At 35.1% G+C, this 20,047-nt stretch overlaps 1 protein-coding gene across 1 annotated transcript in view; it reads left to right on the forward strand.

The window, feature by feature from the left end:
* The window catches only part of FSD1L (fibronectin type III and SPRY domain containing 1 like), a 62,704-nt gene that overhangs the window by 24,997 nt on the left and 17,660 nt on the right, over nucleotides 1-20,047 (forward strand). Inside the window, exons 5-8 of the mRNA XM_040631678.1 lie at nucleotides 5,670-5,692; nucleotides 9,945-10,066; nucleotides 15,626-15,835; nucleotides 17,129-17,227. Coding sequence (XP_040487612.1) covers nucleotides 5,670-5,692; nucleotides 9,945-10,066; nucleotides 15,626-15,835; nucleotides 17,129-17,227 — 454 coding nt within the window. The remainder of the gene's footprint in view (nucleotides 1-5,669; nucleotides 5,693-9,944; nucleotides 10,067-15,625; nucleotides 15,836-17,128; nucleotides 17,228-20,047) is intronic.

The following is a 20,047-nucleotide window of genomic DNA, read 5'->3' on the forward strand; positions in this document are numbered from 1 at the left end:
CGCCCTGAGCCGAAGGCAGATGCTTAACCGCTGTGCCACCCAGGCGCCCCACTTTCACTAATTTTTAAAAATTTGGTATTACAAATTGGTTTTATTTTCACTATTTTTTTAATTGTTAAAAGTTTGGTTGATAGTAAATACATGAAGAAGGATCACCAGCGAATGAAATTTGGATCATTTGCTTTATTTCTGGATGGACAAGTAGCCCAAACCCCACCAAACCTGGCTTCTCTGCTAATAACTGGCCTGCAGAGCATTGCTTGGATCCTTTGACAAAATTACTATTTTTATTCTCCCACCCCTGAATTTAGAACTTGAATTCTACTTCTGAAAAGAACTGAGTCTGTGGGGCAATTTCCAAGTCACTAAGCATCTACTTCCTCACTATATTGCCACCCATAACCCAGTTGTCAGACTAGAAGGGAATGAATGGTTACCTGTATACGGAGCCTTTAGTGGAATAAAAAGTACAGAGTGGGGTGAAAGGGGAACGGTGTCTTCTGCACTTGATCACAGATGAAAAGGGAATGGGTTTTGTGTATTTTCTACTTCAGACTCACAGTAACTCACCTTTGGCATATTGTCCAGTCAGAGTCAGCCTCTGACCACTGGGAGGAGCAGACGAGAGGAGTAGAAGTTCACTGTGTTTTCAAGGGAAGAAGAATGGGGAGAAGTGCTTTCTGTGGGTTGAAGTCAGGAATGCTGAGAGAGAAGAGGACGACCTTCACTGAAAGCTTGCATATTTCAGTTATGAAGGCAATTAAAAACAAATGTAAATATTTGTTAAGAATAGCCCAGACTATAATTTTTCACCTTTATTTCATTTGTGAGTGTTTATGTCTTACGGAAGTATAGTTTCCTATTATATAAATGTGCTTAGTCATAGAACAGATACACGCAGTACTGTATTCAAAGTTTATTTCAAGTTATGTGCTATAGCTTTGTGAAGACTAAAATCATATTTTTTGAAAAGTAGTTCTTTCTATAAACAGATAAATATATAGAAAATATAAAAGTTTTAACATACGGAATCAACTGCTCTGCAGTGTTGTTTTTTTTTTTAAGCTGGTATTTTTGCCAAAAGGAAAATAGCATTTTGAGGCTATCTCTTTTTCACTTCCTCTGACTGAGTCCCTTTGATTTCCCAAGTCATTTCTTAATATGGTACCTTGGGAGTGAGGGTAGGAGTCTCAATTATGTATTGCAAAAAGTATTGGGAAAGTATTGTATGTTTGCCCCTTAATCATTTTCAGTTTGTCTCAAGGAAACATTACAAAAATTTCTGTCCCAAATCTAGTAGGAAAATCTGAAGTATAAAACAATGTGAACATACAGACAAGACTTGAAAAGTTTTTCAGTGTTGTGTGGGATTCAGAGTATTAGTAGGAACTCTGTTGGGCTTAACTGCAAATCAAGATTACAGACAAATCCTGTCAGGCAAATGCCAGTTTTGAAGTCTAGTTTTTGCTGGATTCATCATTTTGACAGTATTAATGTATTTTTCTCTGTTGTTATTTAGAAACAGATAAACAGTTGACCCTTAAACAACATGGGGATTATGAGCACTGGTCTCCGTGTAGTTTAAAATCTATGTGTGACTTTCAACTCACCCACAACTTAATTACTCATAGCCTGTTGATGAGAAGACTTATCTAAAACATAGTCAATTAATGCATATTTTGTGTTATATGTATTATATGCTTCATTCTTACAATAAAATAAGCTAGAGAAAAGAAAATATTACTAAGAAAATCATAAGGAAAAGAAAATACATTTACTGCACTGTGCTGTAAAAATCCTGCATATCACTGGACCCGTGCAGTTCAAACCTGTGTTGTTCAAGGGTCAGCTGTATTATTTTTGTTGCTTTTTATTAATGCTCTGATTTTAACTAACTTTTCCCTTGCGGCCTCTTCATTTCAGCCTATATTTCAGACAATTAGATTGTTAAAACGCTTAGCTTATTTTGGATAAATTTAAAAAGTTGCTGTGTGCAAATAAAATGGCTTAGGATAGACTTTAGGGTTTGGAGATATTTCAGTGCTCAGCACCTTATAGATGAGGTAACTGAATTCTGAAAGAGTTAAGGGACTTGCTGGTTAGTGTGGTATGAAACTCAGATCTCTTGAGCCCTGGTCTAATGCTCCATATTTTTTGCTGAGGAGTTTTAGAATTTTTGCTGATTGGGAAGAAATTTGGAAATCTCAAATTTTGTTCTTTTTGGGTAAATGATTCTCATTGAGTACAATAAGCAAGATCTAAAACTTCTTTATTTTATTATTATTCCCGTTTTAACTATTTAGAAAATACTGTTCAGTTAGCTGCTCCACAGTAGCGTTATTTTAGGGTACTTTGCGTCTAACATCTTTCTGTAAAGGGAAAAATGACCATATTAAGAAAAAATATGGAAACAATGAGATCTTAATTTTTAGAGTGCTTGATAAATTCATGGAAGAAAATAGTTTCTATATCTACTTATAGCAGATTAAAAACGAGAGATTGGGAAAAGATCTGGTTTAACTTCTTTATACCTAATTGGTAATTATGAAGAACCATTTGTGATTACTCCTACTGATACTCTTATTGTAGGTCTTTTTAAGGAAGTTTGGTTTGAGGTGACAGATTCCTAAAACTGATAAAGGATCAGAATTGTAAGATTTATTTTGAAAACATTTATTGAGAGACAGAGGAAGGGAATGAGAGAGAAAGAAGCCATCTCTGATAGGAATAAAGAGAAATGAAGTGTTGGCAAACAAGATTTCAGTAGAGATTGAAATAGAAATAGTGATTGAAATTGAAATAGAAAATAGTGATATTGAGCAAGGTAATATGGCTAATGCTTCTTGAAGGCTTTCAAATAATATTCAGTAGTATTACCCAAAAATCTAAAGATTCAGCTGAGGCCTGTTCATAACTCACTAAGTGGAATTATATAGATGCAAATAAATATGTTAGAGATAGAGCAATGGTAAATTCTGGAATCATTTGGAACTTGGTAAGCAGAGATGTTTAATTGACAAAACACATCACTCTTGAAATTAAAACTTAGAGGAATCAAACAATAGGTAATGTGTATCTTTTGGATAGATTTCTACTTTGGGAGAAGAAATTCCAGAAAAAAAATTAAACCATTTATTTTCCAATTTAAGACGTTTCTTAAAATTGGGCCCTTTTAGAGAAGTATCTTCAGAATATGAGACTTTCTACCCTTTTAACATTGCACAGGATAACTTTTTCAACCCCTTCTGCATTTACACAGTGTATATACTGTTAAATTCGAACCTAAATGAAAGAGGAACCGCTGAGTCTTCAGTTTGATCACCTGGGTATGTTTATATATGAATGCACAAGACAATAATTTTTCCAACATCATTTGCTTTTCATCTGTTCCTTTTCTGGTTTGTCTCAAGCAGCCTGGTACATTAAATGATAACAAGAAAGCTTTACATGCATGTGCACACGTGCACACTTGTACACAGACACACCAAAAAATGGCACCTTACTAAGTTAAGTAATACTAGACACAAAATTGAATCATTATGGTCAGTTTAAAAGACAGTATTGGCGGTGCCTGGCTGGCTCAGTCAGTAGAGCATGTGACTCTTGATCTCAGGGTGGTGAGTTTGAGCCCCACATTGGGTGTAGAGATCACTTTTAAAAAATTGTTGTAAGGAAATTAAACATATATACTGTATAATGTTCTTGAAAGATGAAAGAAAATCTCTGCTAAAAAAAAAAAGACAGTTATGGTCTTCTTATTGTTGGGTTCTTTGTGAATGATTGGTAAGTAACATTCTTTTAACCAAGTTCTAAACCAGTTGGGAAATAAGATAAAACAATAAAGCTGATAAGAAGCCAAATACCAGTCAAATGATATTGGAGAATTTAGCTTATATCAGTGGGCAAGCATTGTAATATTAATCCTAGAGTTAGTGAGACTTGCCCATTCAGGTATGGTCAATACAAGGGTGCCTCAGCTCTGTGTATGTGTGTGAGAGTCTGTTTCTGTGAAACTTCCTATGTAGAGGGAAAGAAGAGTATATGTTCTCTGTAGACAAGCAAGCTGCCAGAAAGAGGGAAAATAGCTGAGCTACTTATTTCTAGTTTCTCCTTTCAAACTATAATCAGATTAAGCCCTTTTACCTCACACAGAGAAATGAAGGAATAGAGAGAGGCTAAAGGAGTAGTGCTAATGGCACTTCTCCGTATATAAAGAAACTACAAGAGCAGAGGAGTTTCTTCTTTCTCTCTCCTGACATTTATATTAAAATCTTTGGTTGTAATTCTTGCTGTAATGACAATAATTTTAAAAAAATGAGTGTAATTGACTTTCCTAACATTTCTTATTCCTAGTACCAAAGTAGTGTTATGACTTAAGACACATAATGCCACAAATTGGGTTGTTTGCTGTAGAATGTGGAGCTTGGAAAGGATCTTTAGAAACAGTAAGGACTACAATTTCTTAATAAAGGAAAGAGAATGATTAGTCTACAGGTCTCACAATTGATTGTGGTAGTGTTGGAAATGTGTCATATGATGATCTCCTAAATGTCAGTTCTGGTTTTTTGTGTAGAAAGGTACTCAGACCAGAATATTTTAGGATGGATATAAAAATGGCAATACCAATAAGAACAATATTAGAATTGAAGAAACAGCAACATTGCTATATCAAATTAGTGTTCAATTAAATTTAATAATTATGAATACTACCATGTGCCAAGCTTTATGCTAGGCCAAAGATAGAGTGTAGAGCAAAACAGCCCTAGTTTATATTGGATGCATTGTCAATTATGGTGGTCAGTTTGGGGGGAAAAAACTTTTGTTGAATATATTATATATAAATGTGAAGGGGACAGTGGGTTTCATGTATACTTTTTTATTGTTTTTCTGTATACTGTACAGCACCAAGGTAGCTGTGCCCTTTCCTAAACTTGTGCTAGCATTCTCAAAAAAAAAAAAAAAAAAAAAAAGATATCTCATGCCGAGTAGGTTTAAGTTAGCAGCTTCTATGAAGTCATCTCAGGGAAAGACCTTATTGCCGGAAGTATTTCTCTGGTTTCTCCTTGTCTGAATTTTTGTCATAACGTTGCTCTTTGGGGTGAAGGATTGAAGAACTGCGGTCCAGTTTTATATGTTAGCAGGCAAGCTCTCAAAATGCAGTCTTTGCCCAGGGAAGGCATATAGAGAAAACTTGGAACAACCATGATGAAGTGGTGAAGGAGATCATTGAAGAAAAATTGGAGAGCAGATTTGAAATGTATAAGAAAACCATTAGATTGCATAGAAATGTGTGCCCCATGAAGGAGATTGATTGTTCTAGTTGAGGAGTGTCAGACTGAATTGGAAGTGGAGGTGTATTTTGATAATCTTAAGGTAAGGAAAAACATGCATAGTCATCTGGAATTAGTTTGAAGTGTTTAATTTTTCTCTTTTTAAGGTGATTTATATGGGGTCTGGATTTTTTTTTTTCCTTTTTTTTACTATAGTTCTAACATCACATTATGCAAGCTGATGTGAACTGTACAAATTTCCTGTAATTCATGTTTTGGTGACTGTGAACTAATCTATTCCAGGGTTTATATCCTAACTTTTCTTGCATGTCACTGCCATTGAAACTTGCATGAAAAGCACTAACTGCCTTCTTTCTCTTCTCCCTGATTTGCTCCAAGGCTGCCAGACAGATCAAGGATAGGTATGGTATAAAACCTACATTTTTATATAAGTATCAATATTGAAGTCAGAAATGAAATTCCAGAGTTTCTTATTAGACTTTCGTTGGTTAAAATAAAAATACCTAATGGCCATGTACAAAAAAAAGAAAATCTCTTTTGTATATCTTCTAGAATAAACAATATATCACCAAGATTTTCTTAAAAATATAATTGTGGACAATTATGTACTTCCAAAAGAATTTCATTTCTGGTATAATATAGTTAGTTTTAGTACAGTTCTTAATTAGCTATGAATGGATGGAGACCCATTTTGGATAATTAAAAATAGATATATTCCTGGAATGTGTTTTTTTGTTGTTCATAAATTTTATAAGTATGTCTTATTTTCTGAGAAGTCATAGCATTTTTAATAGTCCTTAAGAGCTGAAGCTCTCCTATTTCACTGCTCTCCTGTTTAACACCTTTGTATTCTCATTCCATCCTGTTCCTGGTGCCATCTCTTTCTGTTTCTCATGCCACTACTATCTAATGTGTGGGAAGAGAAAATTAAAGAAAATGATGAAAGACTGTCTTAAAAGGTCTTTCTCATTGGTAGAGCCAGGATTAACAAAGGTAATTAGTACTTGCTCTAATGAATACACCAAAGGGCTAAAAGAGCTACTGGCAGTTCTGGATTGAGTGACCACAAGAAGGGATGGTTTTGATCTTCCTGGCTAATCACTGAGCATTGACTATAGTGAGATTTTCACTTAAGGTTTCTTTCTTTGAGGATTTGAGATTCTCTGAAAGTCATAGCTCTTCAAAGCACCACTCTGAATCCTAGATTAAATTATTTATTCTTCATCAAATAATTCACAAAATTATTCATCATGGAGTGTGTGAAAACCAGTGTGTCTGTTGTTAATTTTGGCTGAAGCCTTCAATTCTGTTTTTCTGATAGTCTCTTATTTACTAGAGGCAAGATTCACATGGCACTTATAGCACTCTTAGCACAAAAACTAATTTTTATGTAGTTTTGGTATATTTTATTATCAGGGAGTGGTTAAAGACAAGGATTGTCTTATCAATCCTGGATATAGAAGGGTGATTATGAGAGTTTGAAGGTAAAAAGTATTGGCTGTATGAGGAGTGGATGCTAGGTAGGTCAGTTTTTGGATAGGGTATAATTGGGTTGTATCTGCTGGCATTTGCTACATGTAATCCATCTTTCACTGTGGCTAGATTATTCTTCTGTTTAGCCACTTACTTCACTAAGTCATGCTATGGTCTCTGACTTTGGATTAGAAGTCATTTCCTAATCAAGCTTTGGCCTATCCAAGGACTTTGCGAGAACCCTTGCAAGATCTTCTCTTGTCCTCTCCTAGGAATCTATATGGTTCTGTGCTTCCAAGAATCCTGTCCTTACCCTGACAAACAAATCTGGTTTGTCAGAATTTAATGATGAATTTTCATGGTTGAATGCAAAGCTTCAATGAAGCTTGACTTCTTTGCCTCTTCTAAGCCCATTTCTTGGCTCGATTTCATACGTTTCCAGGTGATCTCAGGAGTCAGGGTTCCTTTTCTCTGTCAAGACAAACTCCTCCCCCACCCAGAGCCTATACGTTATTCATTTTGGCTACCCATGAAATTTTTACCTACCGCCCAAGAACACTTCTGGGTCTTGGCTTAATTTTTTAAACTTGATTTTTAACTTCAAAATGTCTAGGTTTCTCTGATATAGATGATAGATAGATAGATAGATAGATACATACATACATACATACATACATACATACATACATATACATACAAGGTGCTGTCCCAGGAAATACGCTTCTAGAATTCCATCATTGCCATTTATGATATAAGATAATTTAAATATATAGTCATAGTAAAATAATTTTTGCTAATGGAAGAAAGGATTATTCCCCTATATTAAGGGCAGAAGTGGAATTTTAAGGAAGAGTGTGTAACATACCTGAGCAATCAAATATATAAAAATAAAAGCATCCTGAGAACTGAATATTTATCATTTGTTGTGATAGAAGTTATGCAGGAGAAAAGTGGGAGTGACAGGAAAAACTAAGCTAAGGAACTAGCTTAGTTTTAAATTTAAAACTAAGTAAAAACTAAACGTGGGAGTGACAGGAAAAACTAAGGAAAAACTGAAATGAAAAGATAATAGCAGATCTCTATAACTTTATAGATCACTAGTATGTACTTATGGATGCTTTTAGTAATGTTGGAAGATGATTAGTTGAGGTTTGTTATGGACTTACGGTTCTTGAAAGAAAGGGATCATGAAAGGGTGAGTCAAATTAATTAGATGGATACTTTGAGGAAATTCAAAGTGTTCATCCATATGTTTTGCAGTTATTTTTTCTTTGTAAAAAGGAAACTAAGGGGAAAGGATCTTTGTATTTCACCTGTACTATAGGAAATAAAGCAAGAAAGTCAAGGTGAATTAAAACATTCCTAACCATATGGATCCTGTAATGTTAGAGAATTATCTGGATTTTAGGTTGATTTGGGCTTACAGGCACAATTATCTAAATGTATTCAGTTTAAAAATAAAAAATTCACTCTTTTGAAAGATTATAGCGTTGTTCATCTAAGTTGATTTATGGAGACTGAAATTTTTATTGACTAGAAAATAAAGGTCATTATTCTTGGTTTTTAGGTTTTGATAGACCTTTATAATGCACTTTTGGAGGACATTCTTTTTCTTTGAGGCCATAGTGATTAAAATCAAGTTTTGTAGATAAAGTTTCAGATTTAAATTCCCTAAAACACCAAAAGATATTTTTTTCAACAGTTCTCAACAAATATTTAAATAGGTTTAGAAGCATCCAAGTAGGTTCAAACCCATTCATTGATTCGGTGGTCATTTACTAAGCACCTTTCTGAATATAGCTCTTTCAGAAGTCTTCAAATCAAAAGATACTTGGGGCTTTAAAGAACAAAGTAAGACTTAGCCTTTGTTCCTAACTTCTTATTGATATAATCTGAAATTTAATTATTAAGAACTAACAGCTTAAAGTAATGTGTGTGAAATATTCAGATTTATTCTTGGCTTTCAGTGAGTTCACTTCCCCATAAGTTGTATTTCACTGTAGCACGTTCTTCTTGATCAATAGATCAACTGTTGTTGACTCATTGTTATTAATAAAGTGATTACTTTCCTACTTTTAAAGTGAAGTAAAATAACTGAATACAACAACAGTTTGACATTTTGTATCCCAAAATAACTGAATACAGCAACGAGTTTGATGTCTTTCATACCACATATCCCTGGGTAGATTTGGCAGATCTGAATGACTAGGCCTGGTATTCCTTTTGTTCCTCAGCTCTATTTACTGCTTCTCCCAAGTTGTGTGCTAGCAGGACAACATCCACTGGTAGTACTTTTGTATCATTCTTTGACCAAAGATAATAAGGAAGTTACTTTGTGATATTTGTGGAAATTTACTGTGATATGAAAAATTGAAATTTGAGATAAAATGACAAATTACTAGAATATGAGAATTTCCTTTAATCTCCAGTTTTAATTGACAGAACAGTGCCCCCATACTTTGGGTAAAATGAGGTCTGGTATGGCTTCTTTCTTTTATTGTTTTTTTTTTTCTTTTGTTGTTTTTTATACCACATTCATCTGTTAATATTTGTGGAACTATTATTTCCATGGCATATGGTTTCACAAGGCTGTTTCTCCTTATATCCTTCCATATAGCTGATGTCGATACCTACTAGCATGGTATTCAAAATTGTGATTACACATCTCTCCTTTCTCATCCGTGCCCTCCCTGTCTTTAGCACCAGGCTGTACAATAGGTGGTCAGTGTACTTTTACTCTTAAATTAAGGATACATCGAGTAGTTGTGACTAGTAAGGAGAATGTACAGTTCATTATTTGGCATATGAGAAGGAGTGAGGTTGGCATCAGGAAGTCAGTGAGATTGAGTGTACAGAGGTTCAGATACCTGTTGGGTCTGTTCAAATGATGATTTATATGGGATATTTTCTCTTGTGATATTTTTGTGTGTAATTTTATAAAACTGCCTGGAGGAAAGTTGCTTAAAGTTATGTTAAATACCTAAATTTAAAAACATTTTACAGTTTTTAAATTAATTTTCAAAAGACTCTGAGAACAAATTTCTTTTTAGCTTTGTTACCTTTGTTATCGTTTCTGAAATCACTAAAGTGAAATAACTTCTATCTTCTCCTTTATAAATTAAATATGGTATACTCCCCCATTCTTTTATTTTTTTAAAAGTATATTTATGTTTACCGTAGAGTAACAATGGCTTCAGCCTTTCGCCTTTCGTTGAAACCAAAGGTCAGTGACAACATGACTCATTTAATGGTGGATTTTTCTCAGGAAAGACAGATGCTGCAAACTTTGAAGTTTTTGCCAGGTAAGTATGTACATATATTACATGTAAAGTGTTTTTTTGTAATGAACTTTGAAATATAAATATTAAGAAGTATAGGGGCACCTGGGTGGCACAGCGGTTAAGTGTCTGCCTTCGGCTCAGGGCGTGATCCCGGCATTCTGGGATCGAGCCCCACATCAGGCTCCTCTGCTGTGAGCCTGCTTCTTCCTCTCCCACTCCCCCTGCTTGTGTTCCCTCTCTCGCTGGCTGTCTCTATCTCTGTCAAATAAATAAATAAAATCTTTAAAAAAAAAAAATAAATATTAAGAAGTATAGTGTAGGTTGTTTTCTTCATTTAGCTAAGGAATAATTAAATTTGCTAGTCTTTATTTTTAGAGAATTATTTTACTGATAGTAAAAATTCCATTTTGAGAATCCAATTAAAGGGATATCTTTTATTGTTAGTTTGGCAGAGAGAAGCAATATATATCATGATGGTTAACAGTGGGTTCTGGGACCGGACTTGGACTTGAATCCTGACTGCCATTTACTTGCTGTGAACCTTGAACAAATTATTTAACTTTGTTTCATTTTCTTCATCTTTAAAATGTGATGTTCTTCTTCATGGGTTTGTATAATGATTAAATGAATTGAAACCTCTAAATCACTTGAAAATAGTACCTGGCACATACTTAACACTCAGCAACATATCAGCTGCTGTCATTACCAGTATAGTTGTGGTTGTTGGCTCAGATGGACTTTTATTTCCAGTAATAATATGTTAACATTGGTTTATTAGAGTATTAATAGGATATTCCAGTAGCCAAAACCATTTGAAATTGTGTCCCAAATTATTTTCCACATGTGTGAGAGAGCCAACTAAGTACCTTTTGTTGGTATTCTCTTTTTAGCTAAGACATAGTGATTTGAGGGATCAGATACTTTTTTACTTATTTACAGGTGCTTTTTACTTACAGATTCTAGTTAGAACTGGCTTTAATTTTTGGAGGTTAGCTGTTTTTGAATAGAGAATGTTGATCTCTCTGAATATTTGGTCAGGGACTTTAAAATATGGTTGTAAAGACAGGTTAGTAGTCATGAAACTATAATGGAACTTATTAATAAGGGTCGTATAAGTGAAGTATTAACTTGTGTGGTACAGGTCAGAAGTTCTAGAGGAGTTCATAGAAGGAAAAGATGAGAGAAGGCACCATAGGTGTAGACTAGAGGAAGAAGGTATACTTGTCAGTGGATATCTACCTGTAAATTGGCCTTTCAGAATTACTATTATATTGTAATTCACACTACTTCTAAATTCAGAAGGAGAGTCAGGAGTGGTGGATTGTGAATGTACACATGAGTATTATTATTTTGATTTTTTGAAAAAAAGTATTAAAAGGCAATCTTCTCACCATTACTTTCTTTCTCTTGGGTTTTCTGTGATGGCTTGACAGACCAAGGCCATCTTTACTATATAGTCAAGTAGAGTGCATGCACAGGTAGGATGTCCTCTTTTGGCAAACTGTTAAGACAGTCTAAAGCAATGAGATATAATAAAAAATAAGAAATCCTTTTGTGGAGGAGTTTCGTCTGAAAGGAAAAATATAGTAGGTTGTTAAAATTTATGAAAGATGAATTCATATCACTAATTTTTTACTCTGCTGTAGCATAAGAATTTCCCATAAGATGGAGTCAGATTAATTTAGAAAAACGAATACCTTCATCCTTTAGTAACCCATTCCATAAACACCACAAAAATCAACCCTACACTGTATTATGTATAGTAATATGAATTGTAGACTTACTTGAGTCTGAAAATGGAAGTGATGACGATGGGTGATAATAACTACAGTCATTTTCTTCTACCCTAAGCTATTTTTTATACATTGAAACTTAAGAATTTATATCCTTCTCCTCTCTGAGCTTCTACAGCCGAGAAGAGAAACATGCCTGTGGCAATGTTGATGCCATTTGTCCTTTCACATTCACATGCGGAGAATGTCAATTCTTGAACCAATTTCCACACTATTGCCGGTTAAATGTTACTTTATGGAAATTGCTGTGAATTACTTTCCATTCTCATTTTCAAAGAGAGTTCTGCATTCCTAAGTAATATTTTATGTTATAAGTGTACCACCTTTCATCTTCCCCTGAAGTTCTCTCCCTCATGTGATGAATGCTTCTCTTAATTCTGTATAGAATCTTGGGTGAACTTTCCACATTTTAGATCCAAGTAAACCTTAATTTGATGTACCACTCTTCTTTCTTGGATTTTTTTTTTTTCATTTTTACCTTAGTTGCCACTTTTAGCAGTTTGTTCTCTTTTGGGGGCCATTATTCACAAGAAAGAAGTATCTACTTGCCAGTACATTCTTACTGGAATGGGAGCTGAATTAAGATGTAGATAGTGGGGTGTTGCTGGGCCTGCTTACAAATTAAACGATTCTTGCTTTCTATCAGCGTCTTGGAACTCTAAGTACAGGGTTTTTTTGTTGTTGTTGTTTGTTTTTTTGGTTTTTTTTGAAGATTTTATTTATTTGTTTGACTGGGAGAGACACAGCCAGAGAGAGAGGGAACACAGGCAGGGGGAGTGGGAGAGGAAGAAGCAGGCTCCCAGCGGGGGAGCCCGATGTGGGGCTTGATCCTAGGACTCTGGGATCACTCCCAGAGCTGAAGACAGACGCTTAACGACTGAGCCACCCAGGCGCCCCTAAGTACAGGTTTTTGACTCAGCAAAATTATGAAATTGCTACATGCCATAGGCCTCACGTGTAGGCAGTGCAGAGCGTATTAAATTCATAAATGCCTGTGGTTTATTCTCTTGACAATGAATAGTAGTCTGTATTGCTTATGTTTCAATAATAGAGATTAGCATCTTTTATTTGTTATAGGGACAAGAACCCTACAAAACAGATGAAGGAAATTAACAGTAATGACAAATGATAAATATTTATTTGGTTGTCTTTTGTCTTACTAATAATGTATATCAGATTCTAAATATTTATTGTACAATCACACACATACAAGAGTTGAAATTTGGAGACTATAGTTAATGGAGATCAGTTGTCCCATTTTTCTCCCTTCCTCCTTTTCTTATTTGTTAGGCTTGAAGATGTAAAATTTACATCAAATTCTTTTCATCGTGGTCTTTTTCTTTCTTTTTTTTTTTTAAAGAGCTTGGTGGAGCCTGATGCTAGGCTACAGGGCTTGAACTCATGCCTCTGAGATCAAAACCAGGGCTGAAATTAAGAGTCAGACACTTAACTGACTGAGCCACCCAGGCTCCCCGAGGACTCATCTTGGTCTTGATTATTTTATCTAAGATGTAAAATAATTGGTTTACTTTGTTATTTGTTAAGTTCCACATTGCTTTGCATTTTAGCTTTTGTATATAATTCCTTTGTTGTCATAGTTTTTAAAAATTAATACTTTGTGGGGTGCCTCAATTCTTGATTTTGGCTCAGGTCATGATTTCAGGGTCCTGAGATCGAGCCCCACATCGGGCTCTGCACTGGATGTGGAGTCTGCTTGAGATTATCTCTGCTCCTCCCCACTGCGCGTGTGCACACACACTCTCTCTCTTGCTTGTGCTCTCTCTCTCTCTCTAAATTAAATAAATCTTTTTAAAAATTAATACTTTGTTTTTTAGAACAAGTTTAGGTTTATGGAAAATTGAGTAGATTACACGGAGACTTATCATGTATCCCCTTCCTCCCCTAAATACAATTTACCCTATCATTAGTGTGGTACATTTGTTACAATTGATGAACCAATTACATTATTTTTTTTTAATTATTATTTTTTAAAGATTTTATTTATTTATTTGACAGAGATAGAGACAGCCAACGAGAGAGGGAACACAAGCAGGGGGAGTGGGAGAGGAAGAAGCAGGCTCATGGCAGAGGAGCCTGATGTGGGGCTCAATCCCACAACGCCGGGATCACGCCCTGAGCCGAAGGCAGACGCTTAACCGCTGTGCCACCCAGGCGCCCCCAATTACATTATTATTAACTGAAGCTCATAGTTTACATTAGGGTTCATTTTTTGTGTTATACAGTTCTTTGGATTTTGACAAATGTATAATGTCCCATATCCACCATGACATTATCATACAGAATAGTTTCACTGCTCTAAAATTCCCCTCTACTCTGCCTGTACATCCCTTGTTCCTGCAGCCTTGCTATAATGGCTTGTTAGTTCCAGGAATTTTTTTTCTTGATTCTTCAGATATACTACATTGACATTGATGCCATCAGTGAACAAAGAAGGTTTTATTTCTTCCTTCCTAATCTGTATACCTTTTACTTCCTTTTCTCATCTTATTGCATTTAGCTAGAACTTCTAGTACAGTGTTGAATAGGAGTGGTGAAAGGAGACTTGCCTTAGAAGAAAAGTATCTAGTTTCTCAGCATTATGGTGTTAACTAGGTTTTTTGCAAGTGTTCTTCATCAAGTAAAGTTCTCCTGTATTCTAGTTTGCTGAGTTTTTGTCATGAGTGGGTGTTAATTTTGTCAAATATTTTTTTCTCTGTTGATATGGTCATACGATTTTTCTTCTAATGTGATCAATTACATTAATTGATTTAGAATGTTGAACCAGCCTTGTATACTTGGAGTAAGTCTTTTAAAACTCTTTTTAGTGACAGAATGCTTAAATACAATATTTGTAGTTTCATACATTTTAGACACATGTATATCACTGGAGGATCATGTTCTTCAGTTAAGTCTCTTGTTTTGCACATGGAACACCTGTTGATGTTGAGGAGCTATGGAAAATCTCTTCTATGGAAAAGAAATGAATTACTGTTCATACATGTTAATTATGGCTCATTTACCCTGGTTTATTTTAATGAATCATAGAACTCTTTGCAGAAACATCTAAAAATCCTGAAGTGTTTTTGGGGGGTTCATTTTTTTTTAGTGATGATAAATTACAATTATTTTATAAATAAGATTTTATTTTTTTATTTTTATTATTTTTTTTAAAAGATTTTATTTATTTATTCGACAGAGATAGAGACAGCTAGCGAGAGAGGGAACACAAGCAGGGGGAGTGGGAGAGGAAGAAGCAGGCTCATAGCGGAGGAGCCTGATGTGGGGCTCGATCGCATAACGCCGGGATCACGCCCTGAGCCAAAGGCAGATGCTTAACCGCTTTGCCACCCAAGCGCCCCTATAAATAAGATTTTAAAAATACATTGAAAATATCTTACATTACTTTAATCATTGATTCAAAGCAGACTTTTCTATTTTGTCATTATTGATTTAATCTATAGTCTACAGCTGTTTGAAGTAGCAGATTAAGAAGTATGTGTTGAGAAATAAGTTATTCTTGATTCTGTATCTTTGGCATGTTTGAATTGCTTTTTGCCAACTAGGATTTTCATAACCTTTGAATAAGTCTATAAAAAAAGACTTTCAAATATGAATTTTTAAATGGAACTTTGAAAAATAGTTATCTCACATTTATTAGCTTATCCTTTCTCTTAGCCTTATTCAGTTGCACCACTGAAAAGCAACATGAAAAAAGCAGTTTGAATGACAAACATAAATATTGGATGAGTACTATAATAAATGAGAAATGAACCTTTTTTTTCTTCAGTCCCTAAAGCTCCAGAGATAGATCCAGTAGAGTGTTTGGTGGCTGACAATTCTGTAACAGTAGCTTGGAGAATGCCAGAAGAAGATAATAAGATTGATCATTTTATACTGGAACATCGGAAAACTAATTTTGATGGACTTCCACGTGTAAAGGATGAGCGATGTTGGGAAATAATTGATAATATTAAGGGTACTGAGTATACACTATCAGGTAAAAGGACTGCATTTCATGAATCTCATTCTCAGAAAGTAAATGTAATTGTGAAAAATATTTTGAGTTACTTTAAAAGATTAAGTTTCTTTAGCCAAGCTGACTTTCTCTATAATTCATTATAGAAGTAAGTTTCTCTTAAAATATCAGGAAAACTTTCATTTTAATTACTTCTGGATATTTGTAATCTGGTAAAACAGTATATGTAAAACAAACATGAAGGTGTTCTGGAAATAATATTTCAGAATAACATTTAATTTTAACCTTGATTTTCTAACAAAAAAGCTGTCAGTTTTCTAGGTGTACGTACTACCCTAAATTTCAGTGGTACTGTGAATACTGTTGCTTTTACCTTTTTATGATTAGCTTCACAGTAATATTTACAGAGCTGTGACTTGGTATTAGAAATTTGTGTTAGCCTTTTAAAAGTCTTTAAAAAGGTATTTATGCACACACACACAAAAGGTATTTCCACATTTAGGGGATTTTGGGTATTTGAAATGGCCAGATGTTTCCAGAGTTGTTCAACACTTGTTATGCATGAGCAGTAACATTACCATTATTGAGCACTTACTGTTTGTCAGGAGTTGGGCTGAAGTGTATTACACAATACATCTCATTTAATTTTTACAATTACAAAGTTGGTTTTATCATTTCTGTTTTGCAGATACAAAAATTGACTCTGTCAAGTTGTTGACGGTCCCATAGCTAGTAATTTTTGGACTGGACTTTTAAAGATTTTATTTTATTTTTTTTTAAGTAATCTCTACATTCATCGTGGGGCTCAAACTTACAATTCTGAGAACCAGAGTTGCATGCTGTACTGATTGAGCCAGCCAGGCACGCAATGGATTGAGATTTTAATCTAGACTTGACTAACTTCAGAGTTTACTATTAATTCCTATGCTTTACTTTCTCTTTAAATTCATTTTCACATAAAAAGACAATGTTTCATAAATATAAAAATTCTTTAGGATGTCTTCTTTCCAGTAGCATTTCTCCTTGAATAAAACATTACTTTTAACAAGGCTTGAGAGTACCTTTTTATCACTAGGCTTAAAAAAAAATCCACATTGATAAACTGTATATAATTTATTTGTTTTGAAGAAAGCAATAGATAAATCATGATTCCTCTTATTTGAGGCATTATCATCGTTTTAACATAAACATGCACTCTCCTGGAGTAAAGAGATAGTTCCAAGGAGGAAAAGTGTCTGTATGACGGTTCATACTCATACATTTGGAGTAGATCCCTTTATTTTTCATATCTGAAAACCATTTTCATTTTTTCAGGCTTGAAGTTTGATTCAAAGTATATGAATTTCAGAGTACGAGCTTGTAACAAAGCTGTAGCTGGAGAGTATTCTGATCCAGTGACTCTAGAGACCAAAGGTAAGATCATAGATATTTATACAGCTTAACATCTGAAATTCAAGACTGCGACAGGACGCATTTCATGTATGGTAGCACTTCTTCCCCAGTGCATGGGCACATGCATACACATACTTGGAATTCCCAGCAGTAAGAATTTTAAGTTAGAGAAATTAGGATTACAAAATTGGTTTTCATTAGTTCATCTTTTATGAACTAATGGTGTTCAGATGGGTAAAATAGACTGAAATGATGGCCTTATAGTCTCTAGTGGATGTTAGTTTATAAATTGCAATCTAGTATAAATACATAGGCATCAATGAGATTTGCCCACAGATTACTCAGGGAATAGATTATTGCTCAATAATGGGGAAGTACCGTTTCATCGGTCTTAGTGTTTGTAGAGAAAGACTAAGTTGATTTTAATCCTTTCAAGAGTTCTCACTGTGAGGGGAGCCTGGGTGGTTAATTGTCTGCCTTCAGCTCAGATCATGATCCCAGGGTTCTGGGATTGAGCCACACATGGGGCTCCCTGCTCAGCGGGGAGCCTGCTTCTCCCTCTCCCTCTGCTCCTCCCTCTGCTCATTCTCGCTCTTTCAAATAAATAAATAAATAAATAAATACAATCCTTAAAAAAAATAAATCCCAGCAGTTTGTTGTGTTGGGATTATTAAAAAAAAAAAAAAAAAAAAGTTCTCACTGTGAGGTAAACCCCTTGGGGTGAGGATAGACTGAAACTCAACCCTGAGCTACTGAACATTGATTCTGACTTTCAGGGAGACCCAGAATAAAATTTGTCCCTTAAATGGCTATAGGTCACAGCTTTTCTAAGGTTATTCCATACCACTGGAGTGGTTACTAAGGAGGGTAAGAGCTCCAGAGGAAAAGTCTAGATTTAAAAAAAAAAAAAAATGACACGTTGAACAATTGTTTACTAATTTTTTTGGCTTGCTATAGCACTTTTTGACCAACTTTAGAAATAAATGTATGGAACAAAGAACTGGAGGGAAAGGGAGAGAGATGGAAATTAAATAGTGGAAGCCTACCAAAATTTCATATCCTGCCTTTTATATGGTGTTCAATGTGGGAAACAGTGAATATTTTTCATTTCTGTCTCCAGTGTACGTAGCACTATTTCTTGACATTGGAACTGTCATATGTGATAAGTAATCAAAGTTCTTATGTATAGAATTTTAAAGTATTTTATCCCTTACTTCCTTGTAAAGGTAAATGATATGATATTAATCACAAATTACTCTCCAGTTTCAAATGATAGTGGCTATGATATAGAGTACCAAGAAAGCAGCCACCAATACAAACACATGAAACATAATGGTGCCTCAATTTTTTGGTACTTTGTTTTCAGAGACTTTAAAGATTCAGAAACTAATACCTAGCTCTATTATAGAGACAATATGAGAGATAGGACTGATGTTTGAGTCCTCACTTTTGAGACCAGTCCTTTTTCTTCTTTTCACTACACCATATTCCTGTTAGCTTAGTGAGGCTCAGTGACTTAGTTGTCCCAAAAAGGGGATAGTGTCCAAAACAAAACAAAAAAAGGGAGAGAATGAAAGATTATACCCCTGGGGTTGAAGCCTGTGCCTTTCTGTCTGCATGCTGTGGTATTTAGTAAGTCTAGTCTCAGTTGGCTTGGAGGTGATATCTTGTCTTGCCACTCATGACTCCACCCTGCTCCATAATATTAAACATTAGGGAACAGCCTTAGGATTTTTTTCCTGCCTTTATTTTTTTTTTAAGATTTATTTATTTATTTATTTGTTTGTTTGTTTGACAGAGAGACAACCAGAGAAAGAGGGAACACAAGCAGGGGGAGTGGGAGAGGAAGAAGCAGCCTCCCAGCGGAGGAGCCCGATGTGGGGCTTGATCCCATAATGCCGGGATCACGCCCTGAGCCAAAGGCAGATGCCCAACAACTGAGCCACCCAGGCGCCCCTATTTTTTTTTTTAAAGCCTTAGGATTTTAACAAGCAGCTAAGAATTGATGGCACCTTAGAGTTATATTTACTTTTTCTTTCTCTCCAGAATGTAGATACCCTTACATGTATTACCTAATAGCTAATATCGGGGTTAATAAACCCTGTTGTTTTTTTTTAAGGTATTTTATGTTTTTTGGTAATCTCTACACCCAGTGTGGGGCTTGAACTCCCCACCCCGAGATCAAGAGTTGCATGTTCTTCTGACTGAACCAGCCAGGTGCCCCAACCCTGTTTTCTTAAGGCAGTCCATTCTTGATAGTGCAGGGTCTCAAATTTGCTCAGTCCTGATTTTTTAGTAACCTACTTATGAAGTAACTATTAAGTGCCTATTTAGTAACCTCCTTATTAAGGAATTTTTTTTGTCATTTTTTAAAAAAAATATTTTCTTTCTGTAAGTTCCTTTCTGTTTACATGCAAATTTTTTTTAAAGATTTTATTTATTTATTTATTTGACAGAGACAGAGAAAGCCAGTGAGAGAGGGAACACAAGCAGGGGGAGTGGGAGAGGAAGAAGTAGGCTCATAGCGGAGGAGCCTGATGTGGGGCTTGATCCCGTAATGCCGGGATCACGCCCTGAGCCAAAGGCAGACACTTAACGACTGTGCCACCCAGGCGCCCCTACATGCAAATTTTTAAAAGCTAATAACTTACTTGTTTAGTATGATATTTCCTAGAAGCAGTAAGTTATTTTATAAGTAAAGACAATGAACAATGGTCAGTTGCATAGTTGAAATTATAGTGCTCTTGGGACTCCTGGGTGGCTCAGTCGGTTAAACATCTGCCTTTGACTCAGGTCATGATCCCAGGGTCCTGGGATCAAGTCCCATATCAGGCTCCTTGC

The sequence above is a fragment of the Ursus maritimus genome, unplaced genomic scaffold (genome assembly GCF_017311325.1).
Source record: "Ursus maritimus isolate PB19 unplaced genomic scaffold, ASM1731132v1 scaffold_17, whole genome shotgun sequence".
NCBI classification, from domain to species: Eukaryota; Metazoa; Chordata; class Mammalia; order Carnivora; family Ursidae; genus Ursus; species Ursus maritimus.